Consider the following 26,502-nt stretch of genomic DNA (forward strand, 5'->3'; position numbering starts at 1 on the left):
TTTCAAATTAGATATTGGGAAGATCTAAGCCAAAGTTCTTAGGTCTCAGTTATTGAGTCCTAGTCATAGAGTCATACAGTACAGAAACAAATCCTTTGGTCCACTCATCTGATCTGAACAGACACCCCAATGTGATGTAGTCCCATCTGCCAGCATTTGGACCTTTTCCCTGTAAACCCTTCCTATTCATATTTCCATCCAGATGTCTTTTAAATGTTGTAATTGTACCTACCTCCACTACTGCCTCTGGCAGGTCAGTCTGTCCATGAGATTAAGGTAGTTGACAACCCCCTGAATATTAAACACCCAAGCTAATATGCTTTATACATTAATTAAGGCATTCTAAACAAAATATTCACTGAATGACTGTCTGATTAGGAGCAGGTTGAGTTTTCCAAATACAGTTTTTTTTTAAGCATAAGAATATTGGTCAAGGAGGGCAAATAGTCAGCAACATGAACTAAAGAAAGACTAAACAGGCAAATATTTGGAGTTAAGCATGATTTAGCTTTGGCAGTTGGAAGAGACTTTATCAAGCGTTCCTTCAGGAAAGTAACTGGCTGAGTAAACTGCACCATGATGGTGATATCCAGGGTAGAAAAGGAACTTCTACCTGTCTGTGCTTTATTGCCTTAGACCTTGAGAAATGATCCATATCCTAGTGACTAATTCCCATTCCCAGCAACTGAACCGGATTGTCAGCAATCTCAGTGTTGTACTTGACTCCAAGATGAGATAACAACCTTATTTCCACACCACTGCTAAAAGACATCCATTTCTACCTCAGTGAAATCACCTTACTTGGTCCTTGTCTCAGCTTATCCATAAAACCCTTATGCACTCTTTGTTGCATCAATACCTGGCTATTCTAATTCATCCCTGGTTTGTCACCCATATTCTACCCTCCGCAAACTATGTCCTACCTCATACAATGTCCAGTTTACCCATCTCCACTGACCTTACTCATGTCACCAAGGCTTCAGTTTTAAAATTTTCTTCTTGTTTTCAAAACCCAACCTGGTTTTGCCCTTTCCCTCCCAGTCATTTCCTTCATCTCCACCACCTTCCAGAATAACTCTACTCCTCTAATTCTGACCTACTGAACAATCTTAGTTTGAATAACTCCACTGTTGGAGGCCCTGCTCCAAGATGCCAAGGCCCGATAGTCTGGAAGTCCTTTCCTAAACCCCTCTATCCATTTAGAATCATAGAATTTCTACAACGCAGAAAGAGAGAGCTTCCCATCCTATCCCAAAATCTCACATTTCCCATGGCTAATCCACCTAGCATGCACATTCCTGAACACTATGGAGCAATTTCACATTTCCAATCCAGCTAACCCAATCCATCTACCCCACTCAGTGTATTCCCATTTATTGTGTATTCCCTTTTGCTGGTAGCCCTCCCTAAATGCACTACCTCACACTTATCAGAGTTGACCTCTATCTACTACCTTCCTGCCCACCCCACCAATGCCTCTATATCATTTGGAGCCTTACAGCTATCCTCTATACTGTCCACTATACAGCCAATTTTTGTGTCGTTTGCAAATTTCCTAATTATTCCCCCAATGTTCAAGTCCAAATCATTAAGAAAAAACAGCACAAGCCCAAATGCCGAGCCTGTGGAACACCACTCGAAACAGCAAGGGCACTCATCAACTTTACCCTTTGTTTCCTGTTGCAAAGCCAATGTTTGGATTTCATTCATAACTTTTTATGACAATGGAACCATATTTGCACACCTCCAGTCTGTCAGCACCTCACCTGCATCTGGTGAAGATTAGAAAATAATCCTCAGAACATCTACCATTTCCTTCTTCAATGTCCTAGGCAACAATTAATCTTGGCCTTAGTGACTTACCCACTTTAAAGGTTTCCAACGTCTCTAACCCTTGCTCTCTGATTATGGTTATTTTGCCTGATAACCCCCCCTGCTCCTCTTGGATTAATACATCCATGTTATCCCTTTCCTTTGTGAATTCAAAGTCAAAAAAATTCATTTAAAAATCTTCTTGTTTCTGCTGCATCTTCACACAAGTTCCCTTCTTCACCTCTGATTGGTCCCTCTTTTTCCTTAATTATCCTTTTGCTTTTTATATACTGGTAAAACATCTTTGAGTTTTCCTTTAGCTTGTTTGCTATTTTTTTCATGCTGTCTCTTTGATTTCCTTATTTCTTGTTCCTTGATTCCTATACTTTCTGTACACGCTAGACTTTTATTCCACCTTTATGATATGTCTTAAAACCTAATCTTTAGTCAAATGTTTGACCATCTGCACTAATATCTCCTTATGTTGCTTGGTATCAGATGTTGCTTTATGATGCTTCTGTGCACTGCAATGGGACGCTATACTGTGTTAAATACACTATATACATACAAATTGTTGTTGGGGTATTCACTATGCTGTATGAGATATATCCAGAACAGAACAGTGAGGCAATGAGGGACACCAGCAGCAGTAGAATTTTACACAACCTGAAAACAATTTTACAGTCTGTCTGCTGTACCCCGATGATACGATTCTCCTCAAGTCATGATTCAATGAGAAGTCTCGAGGACCTTACCAAATCCAGTTCCAGTCTATCTAAAAATGAGCAGGCAATCGGATGTGAAGTTGCAACACCGACACTATGTGCTTGGTTAGCAGCAACAACCTGCTAAAGACAGAGCTAAGCAACTGCTTAATAAATGGATCTGACCAGAACTTCTACAGTCTAACCAGTTTCAGTCCTAAATGGTGATAAGCAACTACAAGAACAACTAATAGGAGGAGGAGACTTCACAGATATCTTCATCCTCAAATGATGGTGAAGCCCAGCAATTGAGTGCAAAGAATAAAACTGAAAGGTTTGCACCCACCTTACTCAAGCAGCAGTGTTTATAATCTGTCTCAGCCTTTTGCTGAGGTCCCAAATCACAGAAGCCAGTCTTAGCCAATTTGATTCGCTACGTGAGAAGATCAAGAAAAAGCTTAGCACATTGAATACAGAAAAACAGCCATGGGCCTTGACAATGTTACAGTTTGTGAAGACTTGTGCTTCAGAATGAGCCACACCATGAGCCCAGCTGTTCCAGTACACTAATCAACAAAGTTCCCTCTGCATGGAGTATGTCCTATCCATAAAAAAACAGGATAAATTTAATCCGAACAAGTACAGACCCGTCATTCCACTGTAAACCATCAACAAAGTGATGGAAGTTGTCTGTGACATTGCAGTCAGGCAGCACTTAAATAATAACATGCCCCCAGATGCTCAGACTACCTTTCGTCAAGCCCACTTGGCATCATTACAGCCTTGACCCAAGCATGGGCTGTCCAGCTGAATTCCAGAGATGAGGAGACAGTGTCATCTTTGATGTGAAGATGACATTTGACTGAATATGGGATTGAGTACCTCTGTTGCGGGAAACGTTTTCATCAGTTGGTCTCACATCTAGTACAAAGGAAGATGGTTCTAGTTGTTGGAGGTAAGTCATCTCCCACCATTAGTTGCAAAGAGTTTCCTCAGCATAGTTGTTGAGTCTCTTGAGGGTTATTGGAGCTGGACATGTCCAATGCAGAGTGCTCCACACCCAACCATCTCCACATGCTCCATCCTAAATCCAGAACTGGGAATGGTTGCTAAATATTGCTGAGACCAATTCTTCAGCATACTTCCATGAAGACATTAAGTGAAGCTTGAAGATTCTATTCTGAGAGATCAGAGATGACATTGTCATCCATATACTGAACTTCCAAAAGCAAGGTCAGTGTTGTTTTCTTCTTGGATTTCCAACAGTTGAGATTGAAAAAACTTCTCATCTGTCCTGCAGACAGCCCACTGGGAGGTATGTTCTTGACAAGATGAAGAATGGTGGCGGTGAAAATGCAGAAAAGGGTGGAGACGATGACATATCTATGCCTGACCCCTCTCTCAATCTCAAAGGATTCTGTCACATGACCATTGGCAAGGGCCATTGCAAACACCTTATGGAGGAGATGGAGGATCCTGATGAATTTCTCTCAACAGTTGGCCTTGGACAGGGTCTTCCAGAGCACTTCCCAATTGACTGAGACAAAAGCTTTGCTCAGGTTAATGAAGATCTTGCGGAGTGGTTGGTGTTGTTCCTGGCATGACTGAGCAGTAACAATCATATCCAAAGTTCCACAATCAAATGTCCTTGTTGACACAAGTGACCAGAAAGTTAATTGGACCAGCCAATAAACAGCAATGTCAAAGCTTGTATATCTGACCCAAAAGGCTCACCTCCGGCCTCTGTTCACCAAGTAGACAAGTCTGTCCATTCATAAGACATAAGTAGTACTACATTGGAGTACTTTCCATTTGACATGTGCAGTACTAACTGCCCTCGAGAGGCTCAACAGCATTTGAGACAAGGCAGACTCAAGAGGATTGACATTATTCAGGAGAAAGCAGCTTGCTCTATCAGCAATCTGTCCACAACTATAAACACTCACTCTGTAGACCATCAATGCACCATATCCATGATGCTCACCATCTACAAGAGGAAGGAGAAACAGAATCAGAATCAAGAGGTGTGGTACTGGAAAGCACAGCTGGTCAGACAGCACCCGAGGAGCAGGAGAGTCGATGTTTCGAGCATAAGCTCTTCATCAGGAGGAACTGTAGTAATGCGTCAGCATCTTTCACATCACAGGCCAAACCCCTCCAAGCTCCACTTTGAAGGTTAAAGACAGTGTGCTTTAGGGAACACCTCAACATCCCCATCCAACTCACATGCCATCCTGACTTGGGAATTAAATGTTGCTGGTATTTCAGCGTTGTTGGGTCAAAATCCTGAAACATCCTCTCCACGAGAACTGTTGGCATATCATCACCAAGTCAGCTTTAACAGTTCAAGAAGACAGCTCACTCCCATTTGCTTGAGGAACAATTGGAATAGGCAATAAATATTGACTTTGCCAGCAATTTCAAAATGCCATGAATTAATAAATTTTTTTTCCTCAATTCTCATTGTTACTAAAGGTTCCACCATCCACAGACAAATTACAAATGTTTTGTGATTTTGAGCAGCTTAGTCCCACCTTAGCCATCCGTGAAATGTTAAATGACTGTTAGTGCTGTTGCATTGTGGTTGACTGTGAGTTTCATATTATCACTGAATAAATGAATTTTTCAGAAACTACGTATTTCCCAGGCACACATTCCCACCGTCCCATTAATAAATTGTTAATTGCACTGGAAATTACACGGAGTTCTCACACTTTTCACTGTGTGCGTATCTGGTCCTCGGTGAGTTAACAAGTGAATCAGCATATTTTGGTGTTGAGCTTGTGTAAGCTGGGAGTCACACAGCTGTAACAAGTCATTATACTGAGAGGAGAATGGCGGGGCTGGGAGATTTAATGACGCTTGACTGAAACTATATACTGAGGGGCAATCAAGTGGGAAAGTTAAATGGCATTGAGAATAGCAGAGTGAGAACAAAAGGATAAATTAAAAATTATGTTATGGAAGAATGCTAAAAGACAATGTATGAGTACAGCCTGGGGTGATAAAAAGAGAAGGGTCTGTGCCAAGTTTATTCTTAACGATCCCAGGTTGGAGAAGGGGCATTTGTAGTTGTTGGGCTGAAAAATGTAATTGATAACAATAGCAGCTTGTACCTTTGATGTCCCGGGCATTCCCAGACCACAGAAGGTCAGGATCAGCAGAGAGGATTCTTTAAACAGCACCAGAGGTATTTGGTCCTATGTGAGGCTAAAGCATTTAATTTTATGCCTCCCACACTGGGTTGTGAGCAACAAAATAAATTGTTTTACCGAAGGGTCCAGCAAGCATGATCAGAGTTATAGCAGACAGAATGCGAACTATTTAGAATCCCTACTGGGTGGAACCACACCATTTGGCCCGACAAGTCCACACGGACCCTCCAAAGAGTATCCCACCCAGACCATTCCCCTACGCTATTACTCTACATTTATTCCTGACTAATGCATCTCACCTACACATCCCTGAACACTATGGGCAATTCAGCACCACCAATTCACCTGACCTGCACATCTTTGGATCGTGACAGGAAACCAGAGCATCCAGAGGAAACCAACGCAGACATAGGGAGAATATTTGTTGATAGAGTCTGTTGATAGACAAACACATCGACCTGGACCCAATATACCGGCCACTGCAGCGGACAGCTCGAACTGACAACCAGAAGTGGCAGAGACAGGCCACTATAAATGCCAGAGGAAAGATCACAGAAACGCTTCACAGGAGGCTCCCAAGCACTGAGGATGTCACCTAGACAGGGGACAAAATGTTTACAAGACAAATTCCCAGCTCGGCGAACGGAACCACAACAATGAGCACCCGAGCTACAAATCTTCTCCCAAACTTTCATTAAAACATCTTTGGCAATGTTTTAGTCATCTGCTGTAACATTGCCTTCTGTGATTTGGTCATATTTTGTTTTATAGCATACTTATGAAGTGTACCGAACTGACTCAATGGGCTGAATGGACTATTCTTACTGCTACATCTGATGGTCTTGGGCTGCCTTATTATGTTAAAGGTCTAATATAAATGAAAGTTTATCCCATATTTTAAGAAGGCCACGTGGTCGAAACCCATTTCACTTCCAACCTCTGCAGGCAATGGGTAAAACAGAATGCTTGTGATGACTGCAACCAAGGAAGGAAGCTGGATGGGAGGCGAAGGTTCAGTCAGCATAAAATCAGTTAGACTAAACAGCAATGTTTCTGGATTGGAGAAGAAAAAGGTGTTGAACAAATAAGACACGCATGATATCAGTATGCAATTTGGACCAAAGAGTTGATTGCCATAATTTGATTTTGTTAAAACAGACACCAGCACGTTTAGCTCTCAAGCCATAATTAAGCTCAAATTTAATTGAGCAATTTAGCTGCATTCCAGTCACTCACTTGCTACGGACATGTGGAGTGTGCTGGCCAAACACATTGAATGCTGAAGAAATTCAGCAGGTCTGGCAGCATCTGTGGATCTGCAGCATCTTCAAGAGTCACACTGGGCTGTGCAAGTCTGCACTTGGCTCACAGGCAGCTGTCCTGACTCCTTCAGGCTGCAGACATCCCAGGTGCTGCAGCTCTTCACCTTCAACATCCAAACTCTGTAGATGTCTGTTCAAAGATGATGAGGTGGAATGATATACGAACCTTCCTCGGAGAATGGATTCGAGGGAGAAGGAAGATTGGTCAAAAGGGGAGCATCTCCAACCAAAGCTTCGATCTTGCAGCAATGAGTTAGGGTTAGGATGCCTTGCAGGCTGGCATGGCCACTATGGCAATGCTGTTCTGTCAATCTCAATCTGAGTGGCTCCCAGGCCTGTGTCACATGAATCCCAATTTGAAATTGAACCAACACATTGAGTTACTTAGCCAACACACACATCTGGATAATCCCACTCCCATTAACTGGCATGAAGCTTGGGTCTTCACTGCCAATATCACCTGATCTCACAAACCCAGCACCCCTCACCCCGCCCAATCTTCTTCTCAGTGTCTACCAAATTGCATGAACACACAGGGCTCTAGACAATACAATTAACAATGGAGGCTCAAGAGTTCACTGTCTCTGCAGTCCGATTACTCCATGGATCATAACACGAAAGAAAAACACTAGCAGGATTTTGAGCCAGTGACAGGGAAGGGTGGTGTGCAACTTGAAAGGGAAACTTGCACTTGGTGGTGCTTCCCTGTATCTGCTACTTTTGTTCTTCTAGACGATAGGTCATGGATTTGGAAGATGCTGGTAATTTGTTATGGTTTACACTGCAGCTGCTGTGCTTTGGTGAAGGAGAGAATGAACATTAAGGTGCTGATCAAGTATGTTCCTTTGCTTTGATGTAGAGCTTCTTGTTGGAGCTGTACTCCATCAGGCAACTGGAACGTATTCCATTACACTCCTGACTTACACCATGTAGATGATGGACAGGCTTTGGAAAGTGAAGAGGTGAGTTACTGGTTGCAGAATTCTTTGCTTGCGCTGGTAGCCATAGTATTTATGTCAAGATTAGAGTGGTGCTGGAAAAGGACAGCAGGTCAGGCAGCATCCAAGGAGCAGGAAAATTGACGTTTCAGGCCAGAGCCCTTCATCAGGAATGAGTATGGCTGAAGCAGTTCAGCTCCTGGTCAGTTGCAATCCCCAGGATGTTGATGGTGGAGGATTGTCAGAGAGAGACAATTGGATTCTCTCTCATTGAAGATCATCACTACCTGCAGTTTGTGTTGCATGAATGTTACTTGTCACTTTTCAGGTCAAGCCTGAATGTTATTCAGGCATTGCCATATGTGGGAACAAACTGCTTCATTGCCTGAGAAGTTCCAAGTGATACTGAACATTGTGAAAGCATCAGCAAACTGAGATAATGAGGGACAGCAAGCAATCAAATGTGGAGCATATAACAGCCGAGGAAGAACATTGCTCACCTGATGGTAACATACTGGCCTCACTAGGTGGCAGTCAGCAGCAGGAATTCGGGCTGTTTGGTTGTTTCCCCATTCCAGGGTCAGAAGCACTGAGGTCAGTTATAGCACACACCAGCAGCTGAAGTGAGATCAACTGGCCCAGCACAAGTCAGGGATTGAACTGACAATCTGCATGCCTAAAATGCCAAGCCACTGGGACTGGCACACGCATTTTATAAGTCAAGCTTGGCATCAGATATTGACTATTTTTTTCAATTGTATTCTTTCCCACAATTCTCAACCACCTTGGCATCCTACTCAATCAAGCTGTGTCCCCACATCTATTTCATGTGGATTTCAGAAGTTGGTCAGAACGTAGCATGGCTACGTGCAGGTAATGACATTACAGTGTTACTATATCTAGCATTATTTCCAGCCCTAAGAACAAAGTGCAAAACAACAATTTAAAAATCTCTCAAAGTGGCTTATCCAGTCGATTTTTATGGCCATATGTTTCAAGACTTTTGAGCGACATTGCATGTTCAAATGCCCCTCTTATTATCTTCTCAGGATATATGGTGCAGTCTCTGCACTTCTACATTTGTGTCAGTTGAAATCTTGATGGATATAAACAAAAGTTTTCACATTGGGTACCGTACAAAGTCATAATCTTTAGCATGCTACATTCATAAATACTTCATGTGCCATGCATAACCTCTCCATTTCTGCAAAGGTTTCTCAACCTGGTCAGGCTTGAAAAATAAATACAATGTTCACAAACATAAGCTCTCTCTATACTTAATTGATAATTTACATTATAGCTTTATAACTATTTGCAACAGCCAATTATGCACACCAGCTGACATTGAGCGTGTAACCTGTAGAATATCAGACATTAAGTCACAAGTTAATTTTGTAAACTCTTCTGATTTAAAATCATTTCTAGGACATGGGTCATTTGCAAAGCTGTTCAATCTTCCTGTATCCTTTCCTGCACTAATACCATGCTCGAAAAATCAGAGATGACAACTCAACAGGGGAGAGAGGCTCATGGGCTACAGAAGAGTCACCAAATGGAAGTAAAGTACATGAACAGTGAACAAAGCTGGTAGAGAAAGAAGTGGAATCCAGGAAAGAAAAACTCTGAGAAAGGCAGAATGATCATGAGTAAGAGAGATAGAGGCTGTGTTTCCCTGCCAATTAGGCAGTAATTGTTTTTTATTTATACTCTGAATCATTTCAGTATTGTCCTAGAAGTCTGTGAATTGTTCCATTTTATTTAGTATCGTGCTAAATACAGACATGAATATATTACAAATTTTAAGACTATATGTTTAAAATGGACAAGAGCTTTTAAACTGAGTGACAACATATCATGTAACTTTGACAATATCAGCTCCACACAGACCTGAAACTCAATTAAATGCCTCATTTTATGGACAGTGACAGCTACTTGTGAGATTCACAAGTCCTTTCACCAAGGATGAGCTGTGAACAAGTGGGGCTTGATATGCTAGCAGATTGGTTTTTTTTTCGCGTCACCACAGACTTTAAGACTTTAAAACTGAATGGGTGTTAGGTGAATATCAAATAAGCCTCATCGAGCTTTCAATGTTTTATGAAGGCTCCTAATCTCAAACACAAAGATCGTGGCTATCTCAAAACCCAGAAGTATGAAAGACTACAACACAGAGTGCGTAAACCCAACCGCCATCAACTTGGGAAAGGGCTTTAAATTCATAATTGGTAACATGACTCGCAACCATTTACAATAGAAGCCATTGAGATTAGACAAATATCATCTGGAACATCCTTCAAAAGCCATCAAACTAGCTACCAACTATGTAGGCAAAATAAAATAGCTCAATGTTAAAAGTGGGGAGGTATTCTTCCCCAGCCCATTTCAACTGCAAGTTCACACTCACCTCCCTGGCAATTTGATGACAAGAAACCTTACAGCTTGCTGAGAATCCTCTGCTTTAAGCAAACCTTCACTTCAGCTACAACATCCATTTAGCTAAGAAACTACAGGCCTAATGCAAATGGGACTGAAATATTAAAATTTGTTCTTTTTAATCACCTAACTTTTTTGTGTATGATATTTAGTCTGGTAAGCTTTTAAAACCTCTGCAATAAGAATGTAATAATAAACTATCTTTAGTTCTGAATTCATAAAAGTTTGTTGCCAGAAGTTATTTAAACTGGGACAAACCACTCGGAGAGTAAGAAACCACACTAAATTCAATTTAAAAATACCTAGACCACAAACTCTAGCCATGATATTAGTGTAGATATTTTTAGTGGACCTGTTCAGCTATATTGTGACACAATTAAACAGACGGGATTTGAACCTGGACCTTGTAGGCCAGAGGTAGGGACACTATCACAATGCCATTAGAGACTTATAACATCAATCCATACTGTATAAGAACAGTAGTTGATGATGACATAGTTGTCCAATTTAATAGTCATCTCTATTATATCATTTCTCCAGTGGAATTGTAATTATATAATAAGGTTTTGTGCATATCACTTGGGGTTAGATGTAATCCGTCTACTTTAACCGATCATAAGAAGAAAGAACAGGATTAAGATGCCGAGAGCCTGCTCCAACTTTCAATCAGATTAGGACTGATGTTTGACTTCTCAATTTTTTCACCCAATCTGCAAACCTTAAATAAAAGCAAAATACTACAGATGCTGGAAATTGGTAGCTCTGCAGTTTCTGTCAGTGAGAGAAACCAAATTAACCTTGAATGTGAATATGATTCTTTTTGACAAAAGGCAAAGACAAATGAGAAGATCAAAATTGTAAATAGGTGCAGTCTCACCAAAACCAATAATTACAGCAAATGTCCTGACCCTTATATCCCCTACACAATAAAATTGAGAGTACAGTTTGCTTTCTGAATTGCTTGCTCTATCTGCATTTGTGACAAATGGACACAGATACCAACATTTGCTAGTCTCTCGCCTTTTTTTGAGAAAAAAATCTGCTTTTCTAATCTTCTTGTCAAACTAGTTTAATTTATATTACCCCGATTATGCGCTACCTACAAATTCATTACTCAGTGAATTTTACTGTTCCTTACTGTTCTTTGTATCCTCTCAAGAGCGCACTGTCTCAACTGGTTTTGTACGGTTTGTCAGTTTGAATCCAATGCATATGATTCCCCTTCATCTAAGTATAGTCTGTGAACAGCTGAGGATCCAGCATTGTTCAAATAGCACCCTATTGCACCCTGCCAACCAGAAGGTGACCCATTTAATCCCACTCCCTGTTTCTGTTCATAAACTTGTCTTCAATCTATCCTGAACTTTCACCTCCTAACTTGTGATTCCTAATCTTGCATCGCATCCATTTCTGTGACATCTTATGGCAAGTCTTTTAAAATGCAAATGTAGTACTTTACCAGTTACACCTTCAAAGAATAGATCATAAACTTAAGAAGAAGTAGGATAGATTTCTGGGTAGCACAGTATCAATTGTTATTTTTGTGTACTAAGAAATGTCAACCTCAATCACCATGTGGGACTTCAGGTTTGGCCTGACTGAAACTCATTTATAGATTTCACAATTTGGGATGATGTCTTACACCATTTTTATAGTTCAGTCAATCTCATTATTTTCTTGTCAGAATGGAGAGAGAACACCACGGGGGAAGAGACTTGTTTCTGTGTAAATGCGCAATGGATTCAGGTGAAAGATTTTGTAAAGAGTATTTATTACTCCTTTGGCATGCTAATCCCTACACTGCATGTATGTGTCAAATGCTTGCCTACATTGCTAAGAATGTGTATAGTCTGTTGCACCTAAACTGTGGCACTGATGTAGAGAGCAGAGTTTTCGGCTCCCTTTGGTGTTGGCAAAGGTGAGAAACGTGGGAAAGTGCAATAAAATCGAGAAAAGACAAAATTGCAACATTGAGAAAGAAAATGTGGACTTTCCCCTGACAATATAAATTCAGAATCTTGCTAATGGTTGGAGATTATTTCACTTCTATGTATTTGCATGTTATTAATAGCCCAATTCAACTCATTTCTCTGCAGCTTCCAATTCTGCTCTCCTTGCCAAGAAACTAGATCCCAACATGAGAGTCAGAGCAGGAATCTGGCAGCAGCAGCAGGAGCAGCAGCTCACCACTCACTCCTCTGAGCTATCATTTAACTCTGTCTTTGACACAAGGTCTCTGGTCGCTCCATGGATACCACCCTCCTCCGCTATTTGTGCAAACCAATCAACCCATGGCAAGCCATCAGCCTCACTGCATCATCATGCCTGCTCTCAGACCAACTCTCACTCCATTGCCAGTCCTTCAGGACTTCACTTTGGAACTCGGAACCCAGCTCACTTTACACACAGGGACACACATACATCTCATACATCTACAGAGGATGCAGCTTGTGGCTCTGCATTTCTTTGTTCCCACTTTACTTGGAGACTGCAGCCTCTCTGTCTTGTGCAAAAGGAGAGGCAGACAGCGTATCACTGATGGGAGCACTGAACAATAAAGAAGGTGGACATATTACTGTCCAGCACCATGTTACATGCACCTACAGCATATGCTAGCAGCTTTTGCAGCAAGCACGCTGCATGTGTTCACATCAAATGATAATAGAATCTCTACAGTATGGAAAGAGGCAATTAGGCCCAACAAGTCCACTCAAGACGAACCCAACCAGACCTATTCCCCTCGCCTATACTCTACATTTACCCCTAGTCTACACATCCCTGAACACTATGAGCAATTTCACATGACCAATTCACCTACCCTGCACATCTTTGGAATGTGGGAGGAAACCCACGCAGATGTGGGAGAATGTGTACACTCCACACAGACAGTTGCTGGAATTGAACCGAGGTCTCTTGTGCTGTAAGGCAGCAGGATCAACCACTGAGCCACCGTGCTACTTCAAGTCAAAGGCGACTAGTTTTTAGTGGAGTGATAAAGAGCCACCACTGGGAGGTACTGCCACAGTCAGTCAAAGGGTCTTTGCAATTCCCATCCAGACTCAGCTGGGGCTTGGTCCTATTGGAGTCCAGTGAACCATGTCCCAACCTAGGATTGGGCCACAGTCAGTTCTGTTGGTGAAGTGCAACCATTCCTGCGATTTCGGGTAGGCCAGTTGGGGGTGCAGTAGAGACATTAGTCTGGAAGATGGGTCAATCTTTTCCTGCAGTGACAGAAAGGGAGGAATTGAGTTTGATGACAATGACGGAAGAGCAATTAGTGGTGATGCATGAACAGAAGAAGTGGTGAAGTCTACCCAGTGAGTTAGTAGGAAGCATAGACAACGGAAAGGGTTAGTAGTTTGTGAGGATGAGTTAGGTGAGAGCCTGCATGGATATTTAGTAGTCCATGAGCCTTGGTGAGAGGTATGTGTTGCTGGAGTGAGCTGAGGTCCTGTGAATTTGCAGTAGCAGAAAGAAGATGGTGGCACTTACCTTTGCAAATTGCAGAAAATCATTGACCACCTTCCTGTATTGTGTTTCACCCAGGAACTTGCACTGGCACAGGCCACTTTCTCAGTCCAGGCCTCCTCTCCCCTGCACCATCTATCAGTATCTCTAGGCCCCAGTTAGTGAAGCAAAGGGATAACTTGTGTTTCTCAGCTATTTCCTTGGGGATAATGGTGCAGGCACCAAGTGTAAAGTGCAGTGGAGCTGGGATTTAAAAATGGTGCCCATGACATCAGAGTCCAAGCAGCAGAGCACCTCTCCAGTCACATGATTCCATGGGCCATGTGCCAAAAGGGCTGATTATATACTAAATGAGACGAAGATTGGAAGACTGTTTGAGGAAATTCACCATGGGGCCGTGCAGACAGAGTTCCATGAATTCACTTGAGAAATCACTTTGCCAAGAAATGGAAGAATTCAGCCCAGAGAGATACAAGCCACCCAGTACCATCCAAGAAGCAAGTGTTTCCTTTTATATGGTGTGTCTCAATAACATCTCTGTCTTCTTAGTCTAGGAATACTGTCCATGCAAGTGTTCACTCTTCAATGAAACACGAGCCGTAATGTAACAAGAGCCTATCTATTTTCTGAGTAGGAGTGGACACATGAAATATAAGGTGAAAGCAAACCATTAATCATCATATTGTGCAACACCATTTGTGGGAGGTGTGCTTTATTTCAGAGTGCACAAAGGGTGCCTTCTCAGAGTACGTATTGCAGCAAGGCTGTGATACAGAGAGTATTGCAGTGAGGATGTGGGGTTTTTCAAAGATAGTTATAGTGAGGGCGTGCAATACATATAGTACTAGTTAGAGTAATAAGTGTTGCCGTCATGTTACAGTGAGGAGCAAGAAGTTAAAAGTCAGTCAGCAATTACATATTCCAGATGCTGCAAAGGCCCTATAAATGAAAACCTAGCTCCCTAGAGTGATGTCAGTTTACTGTGAGATTCTCTCATTAATAACCTTCTTGCTCAGTGAAATTTCCTGAGTGTAAAATCCTTATCATTCTGCATGGAGCAGATGTAAGAACATATTTTCCTGATTCTAAAAATATAAATGGAAATTAATTGGAACTAATGATGCTGGAAATGCTAACTGTAAATGCTCAATGTCTGGAAATTATAGATATTTTCCCAATCTCCTGTCACAGTTTAAATGCAACCATAGGGAAGCCAGTTGATAATGTCCACCGCCATCATCTTTGAGCAGCTAAGGACAAACCAGAAATGAACTTGTGTGTGGTGCCCACATTCAGAGACTAAATGGTAAAAAAAAACTACTGCAATCGAGTCAATTTTTAAGAACTGGGTATGCAAAGGTTTCTGTATTTTACTGAGACAATCACATCTGCCAAAAAGCCGTGTAAGACCATAAGGTCCTATTTCCACAGATGTGATGAAGGTCCAAATTCCCTTTATTGCTCAAGTTAACTGATGTTCTTGCGGTACCGCACGCCTCATCTTCAAATCTACAATAATTACTCCTCTGTCCTTGAAAACTACTGCCCTGTTGACATCTTCTCTTTCCTCCCCAAGGTCCTTGAATATGTTACTATGTCCTAAATTCATGCACACCTTTCCAGAAGGTCCACGTGTGAATCACTCCAATGACATTTCTATCCTTTCCAAGGTACTGAAGCATTTTAAAATCAAAATCACAAATAATGTCTGATGTTATACCTTCCTGACATTCTTGATCTGTCTGCAGCCTTTGACGTGGTTGACCATAATGTAAAAGACAAATGTTTTCCTGATGAAGAGCTCATGCTTGAAATGTCAACTCTCGTGCTCCTCGGACGCTGCTTGACCTGCTGTGCTTTTCCAGCACCACTCTCAACTCTGATCTCCAGCATCTGCAGTCCTCACTTTCTCCCATGTTTTACAAACCACACAGTCAGTAAGAGGGCACACTTAGGAGACTATGTCTGAATGAAATTAAATAAAAGGTGTTTTAAGGAACATTCATTGCCATTAATAAAATGAGTTCACTATTAATCTCATATTTCAGTCCAATGAAGATTTAATCATAGTTGTAAGGTTTATTAAGTTAAGACCAAATAAAGCAAAGTTAATGTAATAAGCCAACGTAAAATACAGTTAATGTAATTTAAACAAAGACCAATACAGCAAAGAATGGGCAGCACGGTGGTTAGCACTATTGCCTCACAGTGCCAGAGACCCAGGTTCAATTCCCACCTCAGGCAAACTCCACACACTCTGTGTGGAGTTTGTACATTCTCCTCATGTCTGCATGGGTTTCCTCCAGGTCCTCTGGTTTCCTTCCACAGTCCAAACATGTGCAGGTTAGGTGAATTGGCCATGCTAAATTGCCCGTAATTTGAGGTGAAGGGGTAAATGTAGGGAATGCGTCTGAGTGGGTTGCTCTTCGGAGGGTCGGTGTGGACTTGTTGGGCCGAAGGGCCTGTTTCCACACTGTAAGTTATCTAATCTAATCAGGCCATTTAGCTTTCCAAGCCTGTGCTGCCACATTTTGCCCCTCCATACTAAACCTGCCTTCACTTACAGGATCCTTATCCCTCTATTACCTTCCCATTCATGTATTTGTCCAGGTATTTCTTCAATGCTGCTATTGTGTCTCCTTCCCCCATCTCTTCTGGCAGAGCATTCCAGGCACTCACTACCCTTTGTGAAAAAAATGCCTCACACAACTCTTCGAAACCTGATTTCAGGGGGTTAGAAAGGAGGTTGAAAAGCAGAAGCTCTAAAACAGCATTCTCAGGATGAGTTCTGGTCCCAAGTGTGAGTATGTTTAGAAGAATGAAGTGTTTGAAGTTGTGACTGGAGAACTGATGCAGGAGGGAGGATATCACTTGTGTACCTCCAGCAAAAAGTATGAGGACACACCAGCCTGTGATCCAAGGAGCAGATCCTCACTCTCTCCTTCCATTATATTTATGGGAGAGACTTGTCTCTTATTGGTCACCCTTATGAATGAATCTTTCCTGGTGCTTTGGGAAATTTCAGGGGTGAATCCTGCGTATTTTGAGTGTCATCTTTGGGACATAGTGACCATGATATGAAATAATTTTGTATTATGCTTGAATGCAACCAAATTATAAACATACAAAGGTTTAGTTGGCTGGGTGTATGAGACAATATAGTACATGATTTGCAGAAAAATCGCTGGTAATGACTAGTACTCAAACAAATACTACATGGTTCATAGCAGATGTACATTCTTGAGAGCACAAACATGCAAAGGGAAAGGTAACTCAATGTTGGTTAACAAAAGAAATTAGGAATTATATTAGATCCAAAGGAAGTGGCTTATAAGACAAAAATTGTAAGCCTCAGGATTGGGAGCAATTTAGAACCTAATGAAATGTAATAATGACAAATGAAGAACTGACTAAGAAATGTAAAAGCGAACATGAATGCAATCTGATGAAGAACATGAAGGTAACTGAAAAATCTTCTTTTGCTGAGAAAGAATAGCTGGAACCAATGTGGGCGCAATACAGGAGTGGACATCAGACTGTATAGTAGAGAAGGAGAAACCAGTGGATAAACTGAACAGTTACTTTGTGGCTGTATTCACGGAAGAAGATGCAGACAATTTTCCATTAAAACTACTCGACCAAGGGCCTTGTGAAACTGAGGGACGGAAATAAATTAGTCAGAGGCAGTACTGGAAAGGTTGATTGGATTGAGGGCTCGAAACTCCAAAGAAATTATGAGATGAAATTCATCTCAGAATGTTGAAGGGTGGGATCAGAGACAAGATGGACATTGCGGGTTATTTTCAAAATCCAATAGATTCAGCAGAAAATCCTGCCTACTGGGTCATAGCAAATATAACCCCACTATTTAGGAAGGGAGGAAGTGGGAGAATGGAAAATTATAGAGCTATTTGTTTGATGTCAATAATAGAAGATATTATAGAATATAAAGAATTTAACAACTAGTTAGAAAAGGAAGGTAAAATGGAGCAGAATCAACATGGCATTATGAAGTGCTCGATCATGCTATTGCCTTTTGGTCTTGCTACAAACTCCATTTCCTAGTTATCATTTTCATCCTTTTCCCTGGCAAATGTCCGAGGTGGATCCAACCTCTACAACCCATGGTATGATGTTTGAGCTGGAGCTGAAAGTCTAATTCATACGTGTGTCCTCACTCAAATTGCTCCTTTCCGCTTCTGTGAAACAGCCCAGTGTTGCCCTTGCTTGAACTCATCTACTGCTGATTGTCACATTTATGCTGTTGTTATCTGTAGACTTGACTATTCTAATGGCTGTAGGAAACCTGACTGATCTCCTGTAGTCTACCTCCATAAGTTGAAGGCAATCCCAAATTCTGCTGCCCATGTCTGAGCTATTACAAAGTTCCATTCACCTATCATTCCCGTGCTCCCTGACAAGCATGAGTTCTTGTTTAAGTAATGCCTCAACTGTAGAACTCTCATTCTCAAGCCCATCCCCATCTCTGTAATCTTCTCCAGATACAAAGCTCTGAGATATCTGCTCGTATAATATTAGTCTTTTCAGTATCTCCAACTCTTGCTAAGGTATTTCAGTTGCCCAGGCCTCAAACTCTGTAATAGCCTCTTTAAATCTCGATATCACTTTAACTCTCTCTCTCTCTTCCTTTAAGATGCCCCGTAAAGCCACAGGATTTTACAGGGATCCCCAGTTTACAAATTACTGGGCTTGTTCCTGATCTCAAGTTTGTAGGGCGTGTTCTGATTTCTATATTATAGAAATCGATGTAGACATGTGGTGTGTAGAAATTATACCTCTAATGGGCTGTGGCCTTAAAGGAGCTGCTGCCAAACCAAACTCCCTTTAAGGGGTGTCCTTTTGGCAGGATCCTCAACCCTTTAAAACATGTATTCGTCAGTATGATGAATGTCCAAGCCCTGGCACTGCCCTCTGGATCATGCCCATTGAATATGTAAAAGAGAAAGGATGAAATTAAGCTTGTTATAATGTCAGTTAGAATCACCATTCTTCCGGAATTAAAGGGCATCTCCATATCACTGCTGTGAGCAACTCAGAAGAAAAATTGGAGAAACATTAAAAAACTTTTTGAAAAAAATCTTTGAATACTTTCATGTGTTAGCTCTGAAAGTCCCAGAGCTGAATGAAGGCTGTTTACCCAAAACCTCCTGATGCTGCCTGGCTTGCTATGTTCTTCCAGCCTCCTGCCTGTCTACTCTGGATTCGAGCATCTGCAGTTTTTCTGGCTCTGTCATAATTCCAGAGCAGATTTAGGCCAAATATGTCAATCATGTGATGAAACCTTCATGCATACATCCAACCAGAATGGTAACACTTTTTCCTACTATAGTCAAGAGAGTGGTACTGGAAAAGCACAGCAGGTCAGACAGAATTAGAGGAGCAGAAGAATTGACGTTTTGGGCATAAACCCTTCATCAGAAATGTGGTGGAGGAGGAACGGGGGTGCTGAGACCTTAATAGGATGTTGGAGGCTAATATTTCTAATGAAGGGCTTTTGCCTGAAACGTCAATTTTCCTGCTCCTCGGATGTTGCCTGGCCTGCTGTGCTTTTCCAGCACCACACTCTCGACTCTAATCTACAGCAACTGCAGTCCTCACTTTCTCCTCGTGTTTTCCTAGGAATCTCTCAATCATCTCTCCAGGAGTTGATTTGATTATACACTTTAACATGCTGCTCCCACCAAATACATGATTGTGCTTTTTACACTTTTTAGCTGCTTTAATAAGCTGTTGTTTATTGACCCTGCTTTGAGATATATCTATTCCACATGTTGTAAAGTTTTTTTTTCCTCAAGCAACATTCCCAAACCATTAGTCCAAGATTAGAACAGGAGATTGGGTGTGGATGTGTGGGATATGGATATTTTCATCTCGGCGCAAGTTTTAATTTATCACATGATTTCATGGATAGAATAGATATAGGATAAAAGTTCCATGACACTATCCCACCAAACATCTCCAGGTTGCTGTCCACTTTCGGGGCAAAATAAATGTCCCTCAGCACTGACCCATCAAACAAATGTTTCTGCCAAAACTGAGGGAGCTGTCCTATAGATTGGTCATGCACCAACCTGACATGCTCACACCTCCAGACAACATCCAAGGCATCACCATCAATAGGTATGTCCTGTTGCACTGGGGCTCAACACAGTCTAGTGTGTCCTCAACATTGACTCTTGACCACATGGCATCTGACAGCATTTTGTCAAACACAGTCAGGGAAACCCTTCCTTGATTACCACCTATGGCCTGTGAACCCTTCAACTGGTGAACCTGTATCCCCTCAGACTTTACAATGTAAGAGCAGATGTAGGTCATCAAGCAGGAAGCTGGAAGAACACAGCAAGCCAGGCAGTGTCAAGAGGTGGAGAAGTCAACCCTCCTTCAGGAATGCAGGTGGGGGTAGGGGGAGTTGCAGATAAAGAGTGATGGGGAAGGATTACGGGTGGTGAGAGAGTTGGGGTGGTGATAGGTGATAGCCCTCCACTGCACCTCCTCCATTTCCCTCATTGCCCTCACCTACCACCCCACCAGTCTACACATCCAAAGTATCATCCGCAAACACATCGGCCAACTCCAACGAGACCCCACCACCAAGCACACCTTCCCCTCCTTGCCTTCTGCAAGGACCGTTCCTTTCACCAATCCTTGGTTTGCTCCACACCCCCCCCCCCAACTCCTGAAGCCCCCGGTACCTTCCCCTGCAATCGGAAAAGATGCAAACCTTGCTGTCACACCACCTCTCTCCCGTCCATCCAGGGCCCCAAACAGTCCTTCCAGGTGAGACAGAGGTTCACCTGCCTTCCTCTAACCTAGTTTATTGCATCAGATGTTCCCGATGTGGTCTTCTCTACGTCGGGGAGACCAAACCTAAACTCAGGGCACGTTTCGCCGAACATCTCAAGCAGGGGTCGACCTGACCTTCCAGTCACCCTCCATTCTAATTTCCCTTCCCACACCGTTTCCGACATGTCCTTGGCCTCCTCCATGGCCACAGAGAATCAGACTGCAAATTGGAGGAACAACACCTTATCTTCTGCTTGGGCAGCCTACAGCCCAGAGAACTCAACATTGAATTCTCCAATTTCAAATAACCTTCCCACCCATCCCTTGACTCCCTTTCCAGGCCTGTCTTCTCCCTCCGAACCCTTCAACTGACCCCTCCTTCTAGCTACCAACTGGATTCATTCTTCCCATCAACCTACCAGATTGTACCTACCACCTGTACTCACCTATCACCACCTCACCACTCCACCCCCCTCCCCACCCATAACCCTTCCCCCTCCTCTCTTTATCTGCAACTCTCGCTACTCCTACACCCATTCCTGAAGAAGAGTTAGACCTGAAACATTGACTTCTCCACCCTGTGATGCTGCCCGGCCTGCTGTGTTCCTCCAGCCTCCTGCTTGTCTACTTCGGATTTCAGCCTCTGCAGTTCATTTTGTCTCTAATTTAGCCTATCAAGTCTGTGCCACCATTCAGTGAGATCATGACTGATCTGATAATCCTCAACTCCATTTCCTGCCTTTCCCCTTAACATTGATTCACTTTCTGATTAAAACTCTGTATGTCTTAACCTTGAATATGCTTCAAGAACCAACCTCTACAATGCTTCATGATAAAAGATTCCAGGGATTCACAACCTTCTGAAAAATGAAACTCCTTCTTGTCCCTGTCTTAAATGATAGCCCCTTATACCCTCTAGTCCTAGACTTTCCCACAGGGAAAACAACCTTTCCACATCTGCTTTGTGAAATCCCATTAAGAATCTTGAAAATTCCAATATGGTCTCCGCTTATTTTTCTAAATTCCAATGAGTACAGGTCCTACCTAGTCAACCTCTCTACAAAAGGCAGATTCTCCATACCTGGTATCAGTCCAGTGATCATTCTCTGCAATGTCTCCAATGCTGGTATATCTCCCCTTAGAAACCTGTTCATGCTGTTCTAGCTGTGCTTTCTCTGGCAAGGTTTTAGCAAGATCTCTCAATTTTTCTCTTCCATTTTGTTTGAACTAATGGCCAACATTCCCTACTCCTTGCTGGATCTGTATGCCGGCTTTCTGTGGTTTAAGCATGAGGACCCTCAGTTCCCTGTTTTGTGTACTCCTCCATGTTGAACACCAGTGGGAAAAAGCACTGGGGACAACATGAGGACAGGATGTATTCTGGGTCAGGCATTTCAATGTTGACCATAAACAGTTGCTTGGCAATACCATTACTGACCATCATGGCCGAACGTGAAGGACGCAGCGTCGGACTGAATCCTTCATTACATAGTGAGGGAGCCAGCAAAGAGGCAAATCCTACTTCAACAATCTGACACAGATGTATCTTTCTATGACAGTGGTGGTAGTGGACCATGCAATCCTTGTAGAAAACAGGCCCTGCTTCCACACTGAGGATACATGCCCTTTACTGTGCTCTGTTGTATTATTGCTGTGCCAAATGGAATTTATTTCAAACAGATCTAGCAATTAAAAGCTGTACTCACTGACTAATAACCTGCTCAGTGATGCTTATTTTAGGTTCAGCCATGGGCACTCAGTTCTTGGCTTTATTATAGCCTTAGTTCACCAATAGACCAAACAGCTAAACTCAAAAGCGGAGGTAAAAGGGCCTGCCCTTAACATCAAGGAAGCATTTGACTGAGAATGGCAACAAGGAACCATAGTAAAACTGAGGTCAATAGGGATCGGGGGAAAGCCAGTATGAATTGAATCATATCTAGTACAATGCTTGTTGGAGGTCAATCATTACAGTCCCAGAACATTGCTGCAGGAATTCCTCAGGGTAGTATCCTAACCTGAACCATCTTCAGCTGCTTTATCTCTGACCTTCCATCCATTATAAGGTCAGAAGTGGGTATGTTCACTGATGAGTGCATGATGTTCAGCACCATTCACAATTCCTCTGACACTGAAACAGTCCACCAATACAGACAACTTGCAAATGGGACATATGATAACAAACAGTCTCAACAATGGAAATGATGTTAGGTTTTATAAACCACATGATGTTATTGTTTATATTGGAAATGTCACAGCAGAATTTTATACTCAGTCATGCTCTATCTATTATCTTCAGTCACAGACACTCCGTCTTGACCCATTGCTTTTATATTTTATCCATAGAACAGTTGAAGCTTAAAGCACAGAATGCCCTTTAAATTGCTGTGTTTGTGCTAGTTGTTTGCTGGAGTCATCCAAAGATAATCTTATTTCTCTTCTCTCTCTTAGCCATGCAATTTTTGTTAACCAATTTATTCACAATTTGCCTAGAAAACATGAATTGGTAATGATGGTATAAGTCTGTGTCGCACACGCACAGTACATATTCTAGTTCGCTGTAACCTAGCATAAGTCAACATCCACCACGTTGCGCCTCAGAAGGAATCAATGCTTTGTAAATGCGTACCAAGAATTAGTACCCTGTGAAACTATATCTCAGTAGGTATCAAGGCTGATGAATTATGAATAAAGTCCCTCCATGGGATTGTATTCCAGATGGAATCGGAACTCTGTGGAATCTATATCCAGAGAGTAATTTGGTCCCTGTGGAATGACTCCAGATAGTCTTTAGGGCAGAGACAGTAATACTGCCAGAATTCTCAGTATTGTTTGAGCAGTCAGTTATGTATCAGTGGTTGCACTCTTGCCTCTCTGTCAGAAGGGTGTGGGTCAGATGTTTTTTCTGAGACTTGAGGCCTTTACCTCAGTGCTGTGCTGTGCTGCATTGTCAGAGCCACCTTCTTTAACACAACAATTAAACTGAGGATGATCTGCTTTGTGAAGGAATGCAAAGGACCCCATGGTCACTATTTAAGGACAGGGAGGTCTCCTGGTTTCCTGTTTAATATTTATCCACCAACCAATGTCACTAAAACACACAATCTTCTCAATGGTTTGCGGGATTGTGGTACAAATGGGCTGCCACATTTCCCGTGTTACAGCAGCATTTTGGAAGTGCTTCAATGCTAGTAAGTGCTTCAAGATATTTTGATGTGTGAAATATACAATTGAAATACATTTCTATTTGTTTTACTTCTTCTTGAGTAAGTCATCTGAACAAAATCACAGAGCCGTGATCAGATTGAAATATCTCAACTTGCTTGACTTGCTAAAGTTCAATAATTCCAGTTCTGTGGATCAAATGAAACCCCTGTCACTGTTTAGTGGAAAAGCTCGTGGTCAGTGTTTCCTGCTACTCAGAGGATCTGTGCACATCAATGGTCATCTGGACACATTGACCTCTGGTTCTGAAAATTGTTGCCAGCTCAGACCTGGAAGGTCCACACAGCAGCAGGGAAAATGAGAGGGAACTGTCTGAGTTACCTATCCTCAGATGTGACAGAGGTTGGGAAGCAGTAATTAATTCTGGATGACAAGCAGCTTTCTGATTTGAATGTCTGGAGAGTTGGAGGCTTAAACCTTTCGAGCCTGATTTTAACTCTGTGCAAGTGAATGAGTTTTGAGTGAATTAAAATAGGTTTGAGGTTTTTGTATGGATAATGTAACTATACAGGCACTCCTGAACCATAGTCCAGGATAAATAACTGTTGGAGAGTTGGGTTTAGGTTTAGTGGGGGAGGGGGGAAGGAGAGGTGGGGAGGAGATGAACTATACAATTAACTAAAATGCAGCACTAAATTCATCCATTTTTTGTTTTATCCTCAGAAGCTTGATGCCCAAGACGCTGGATGGTCAGATCACCATGGAGAAAACACCCAGTTATTTTGTTACCAGGGAGGCACCAAAGCGAATCTTCTCAATGGCAAAAGGCACTAAACTCATCGTAGTGGTCAGGAACCCAGTGACGAGAGCCATTTCAGACTATACCCAGACACTGTCCAAGAAACCGGAGATTCCGACCTTTGAGGTTCTAGCGTTCAAGAACCGGACCCTGGGCCTGATTGATGCCTCTTGGAGTGCAATCCGCATTGGAATCTACGCCTTGCACCTGGAGAACTGGCTCCAATTCTTTCCCCTCTCCCAGATCCATTTTGTCAGTGGGGAGAGGCTCATCATCGACCCGGCTGGAGAAATGGGCAAAGTGCAGGACTTTCTGGGCCTCAAGAGGATCGTCACAGACAAGCACTTTTATTTCAACAAAACCAAGGGCTTTCCTTGCCTGAAGAAACCAGAGGACAGCAGCACGCCGAGGTGCCTCGGCAAATCTAAGGGAAGAACTCATCCAAAAATAGATCCAGATGTAATCCACAGACTGCGGAAGTTTTACCGGCCTTTCAATGTCATGTTCCATCAGATCACAGGAGAAGACTTTGATTGGGAAAAGGATGAAAATCAAGAAATCAGTTGAGGGTATTGACAGCCTGAAATTAAAACAAAGAGAGAATAGAAACTGGTTTCTTACTGAGAAAAAGATATAAATATGATAAGACTATATTGTTAGTCTGGTGAAAAGAAAAATTTTATTAAGACTGTAATTAATAAAAAAAAGGAGAATAATTTTCAAGCTATATTACAGCTTACCAAAGGTGTTGTGCTGATGAATTGTAATTATTTTGAAGATGAGTTGTGTTGAGTTGAGCTTGAGTTTTCTGGGATTTTCTGAAGTTCTTTTCACCCATGTCAGATTGCCCTATAAAATCTCCTGAAGAAGCTCCAAACTGTCTTTATTGTGTCTCCTTCAGGAAGTGCATCTACTAATGATTTACTTTTACAATGCAGGATGCCGTTTTCATGATAAAGATAATAGGCAGAGAGTATGAACTGAATGAAGGTATTTTGTGTTCGTTAGAATGAGGAATGCTAATGCTGATATAGTTTCCATTCCAGCCACTAAATAGCATGATCCCAGGGCCCAAGCAGTGCAGAATAGATATGTAAAATCCTAGCAAATTTATTGGGAATATGCAGGATTGTGAAAAGACCACTTAGCCTATATGTCTGCCTCAGCTGACCAATGAGCTATGCACCAAATCCTCATCTTCTAGCATGTGGTCTACACCCCTGCACGTCATGACATCGAGCTGCATATCCAGACACCTTTTAAATGAGGCAGGGCTTCCTGTCTCAACCACACCTTCAGACAGTGAGTTCCAGATTCCTACCATCCACATGAAAAAGTGTTTCCACGGCTCCCTTCTAATACTTCTCCAAATCTCTTGAAATATCTACCCGCTAATTGCTGATGCCTCTGTTAAGGTAAATAGGTCCATTATATATCCAGATCTGTTACAACTTTGTACATCTCAAGGAAATCATCTGTCCGCCTCCTCTGTTCCAGGAGGAATAACCCCAGCCAATCCAAACTTTGCCTCCTCAGTAAACATGTGGTAAATCTCCTCTGTGTCCTCGCTAATGCAATAACAGCCTTTCTGAAATCTCTTGACATTGATTTTGCATAGAAAAAGGACATAGACCTCATCCGTGGTAACCAGAATGGCACACAGTTCTTAAGCTGTGGAAGAACTGATGATTTGTGTAGTTCAGGAATCTGTGGGCATTCATTCCAAGGTCCCTTACTTTCTCTACACTTCTAATATATCGTGTATTCTTTTGCCTTGTTTAACCTCCCCAAATATATCATGTCACACTTTTCCAAGTTGAATTGCATTTATCACTTGTCTGACCTTCTGACCACTCCATGGAGATCTTCCTGCAGTCAAAAAGTGGGGCACTGGAAAAG

At 42.1% G+C, this 26,502-nt stretch overlaps 1 protein-coding gene across 2 annotated transcripts in view; it reads left to right on the forward strand.

Annotated features, from left to right (window-relative positions):
- Nucleotides 1-25,464, forward strand: part of LOC140464451 (heparan sulfate glucosamine 3-O-sulfotransferase 4-like) — a 151,789-nt gene extending 126,325 nt beyond the window's left edge. Inside the window, exon 2 of one of the 2 annotated variants that reach the window (XM_072559511.1) lies at nucleotides 24,528-25,464. In XM_072559511.1, coding sequence (XP_072415612.1) covers nucleotides 24,528-25,170 — 643 coding nt within the window. In that variant the 3' untranslated portion in view covers nucleotides 25,171-25,464. The remainder of the gene's footprint in view (nucleotides 1-24,527) is intronic. The other variant, XM_072559512.1, reaches the window with a different exon arrangement.
- The last annotated feature ends 1,038 nt before the right edge of the window (nucleotides 25,465-26,502 follow it).

Source organism: Chiloscyllium punctatum, chromosome 40, assembly GCF_047496795.1.
Source record: "Chiloscyllium punctatum isolate Juve2018m chromosome 40, sChiPun1.3, whole genome shotgun sequence".
Lineage (NCBI taxonomy): Eukaryota > Metazoa > Chordata > Chondrichthyes > Orectolobiformes > Hemiscylliidae > Chiloscyllium > Chiloscyllium punctatum.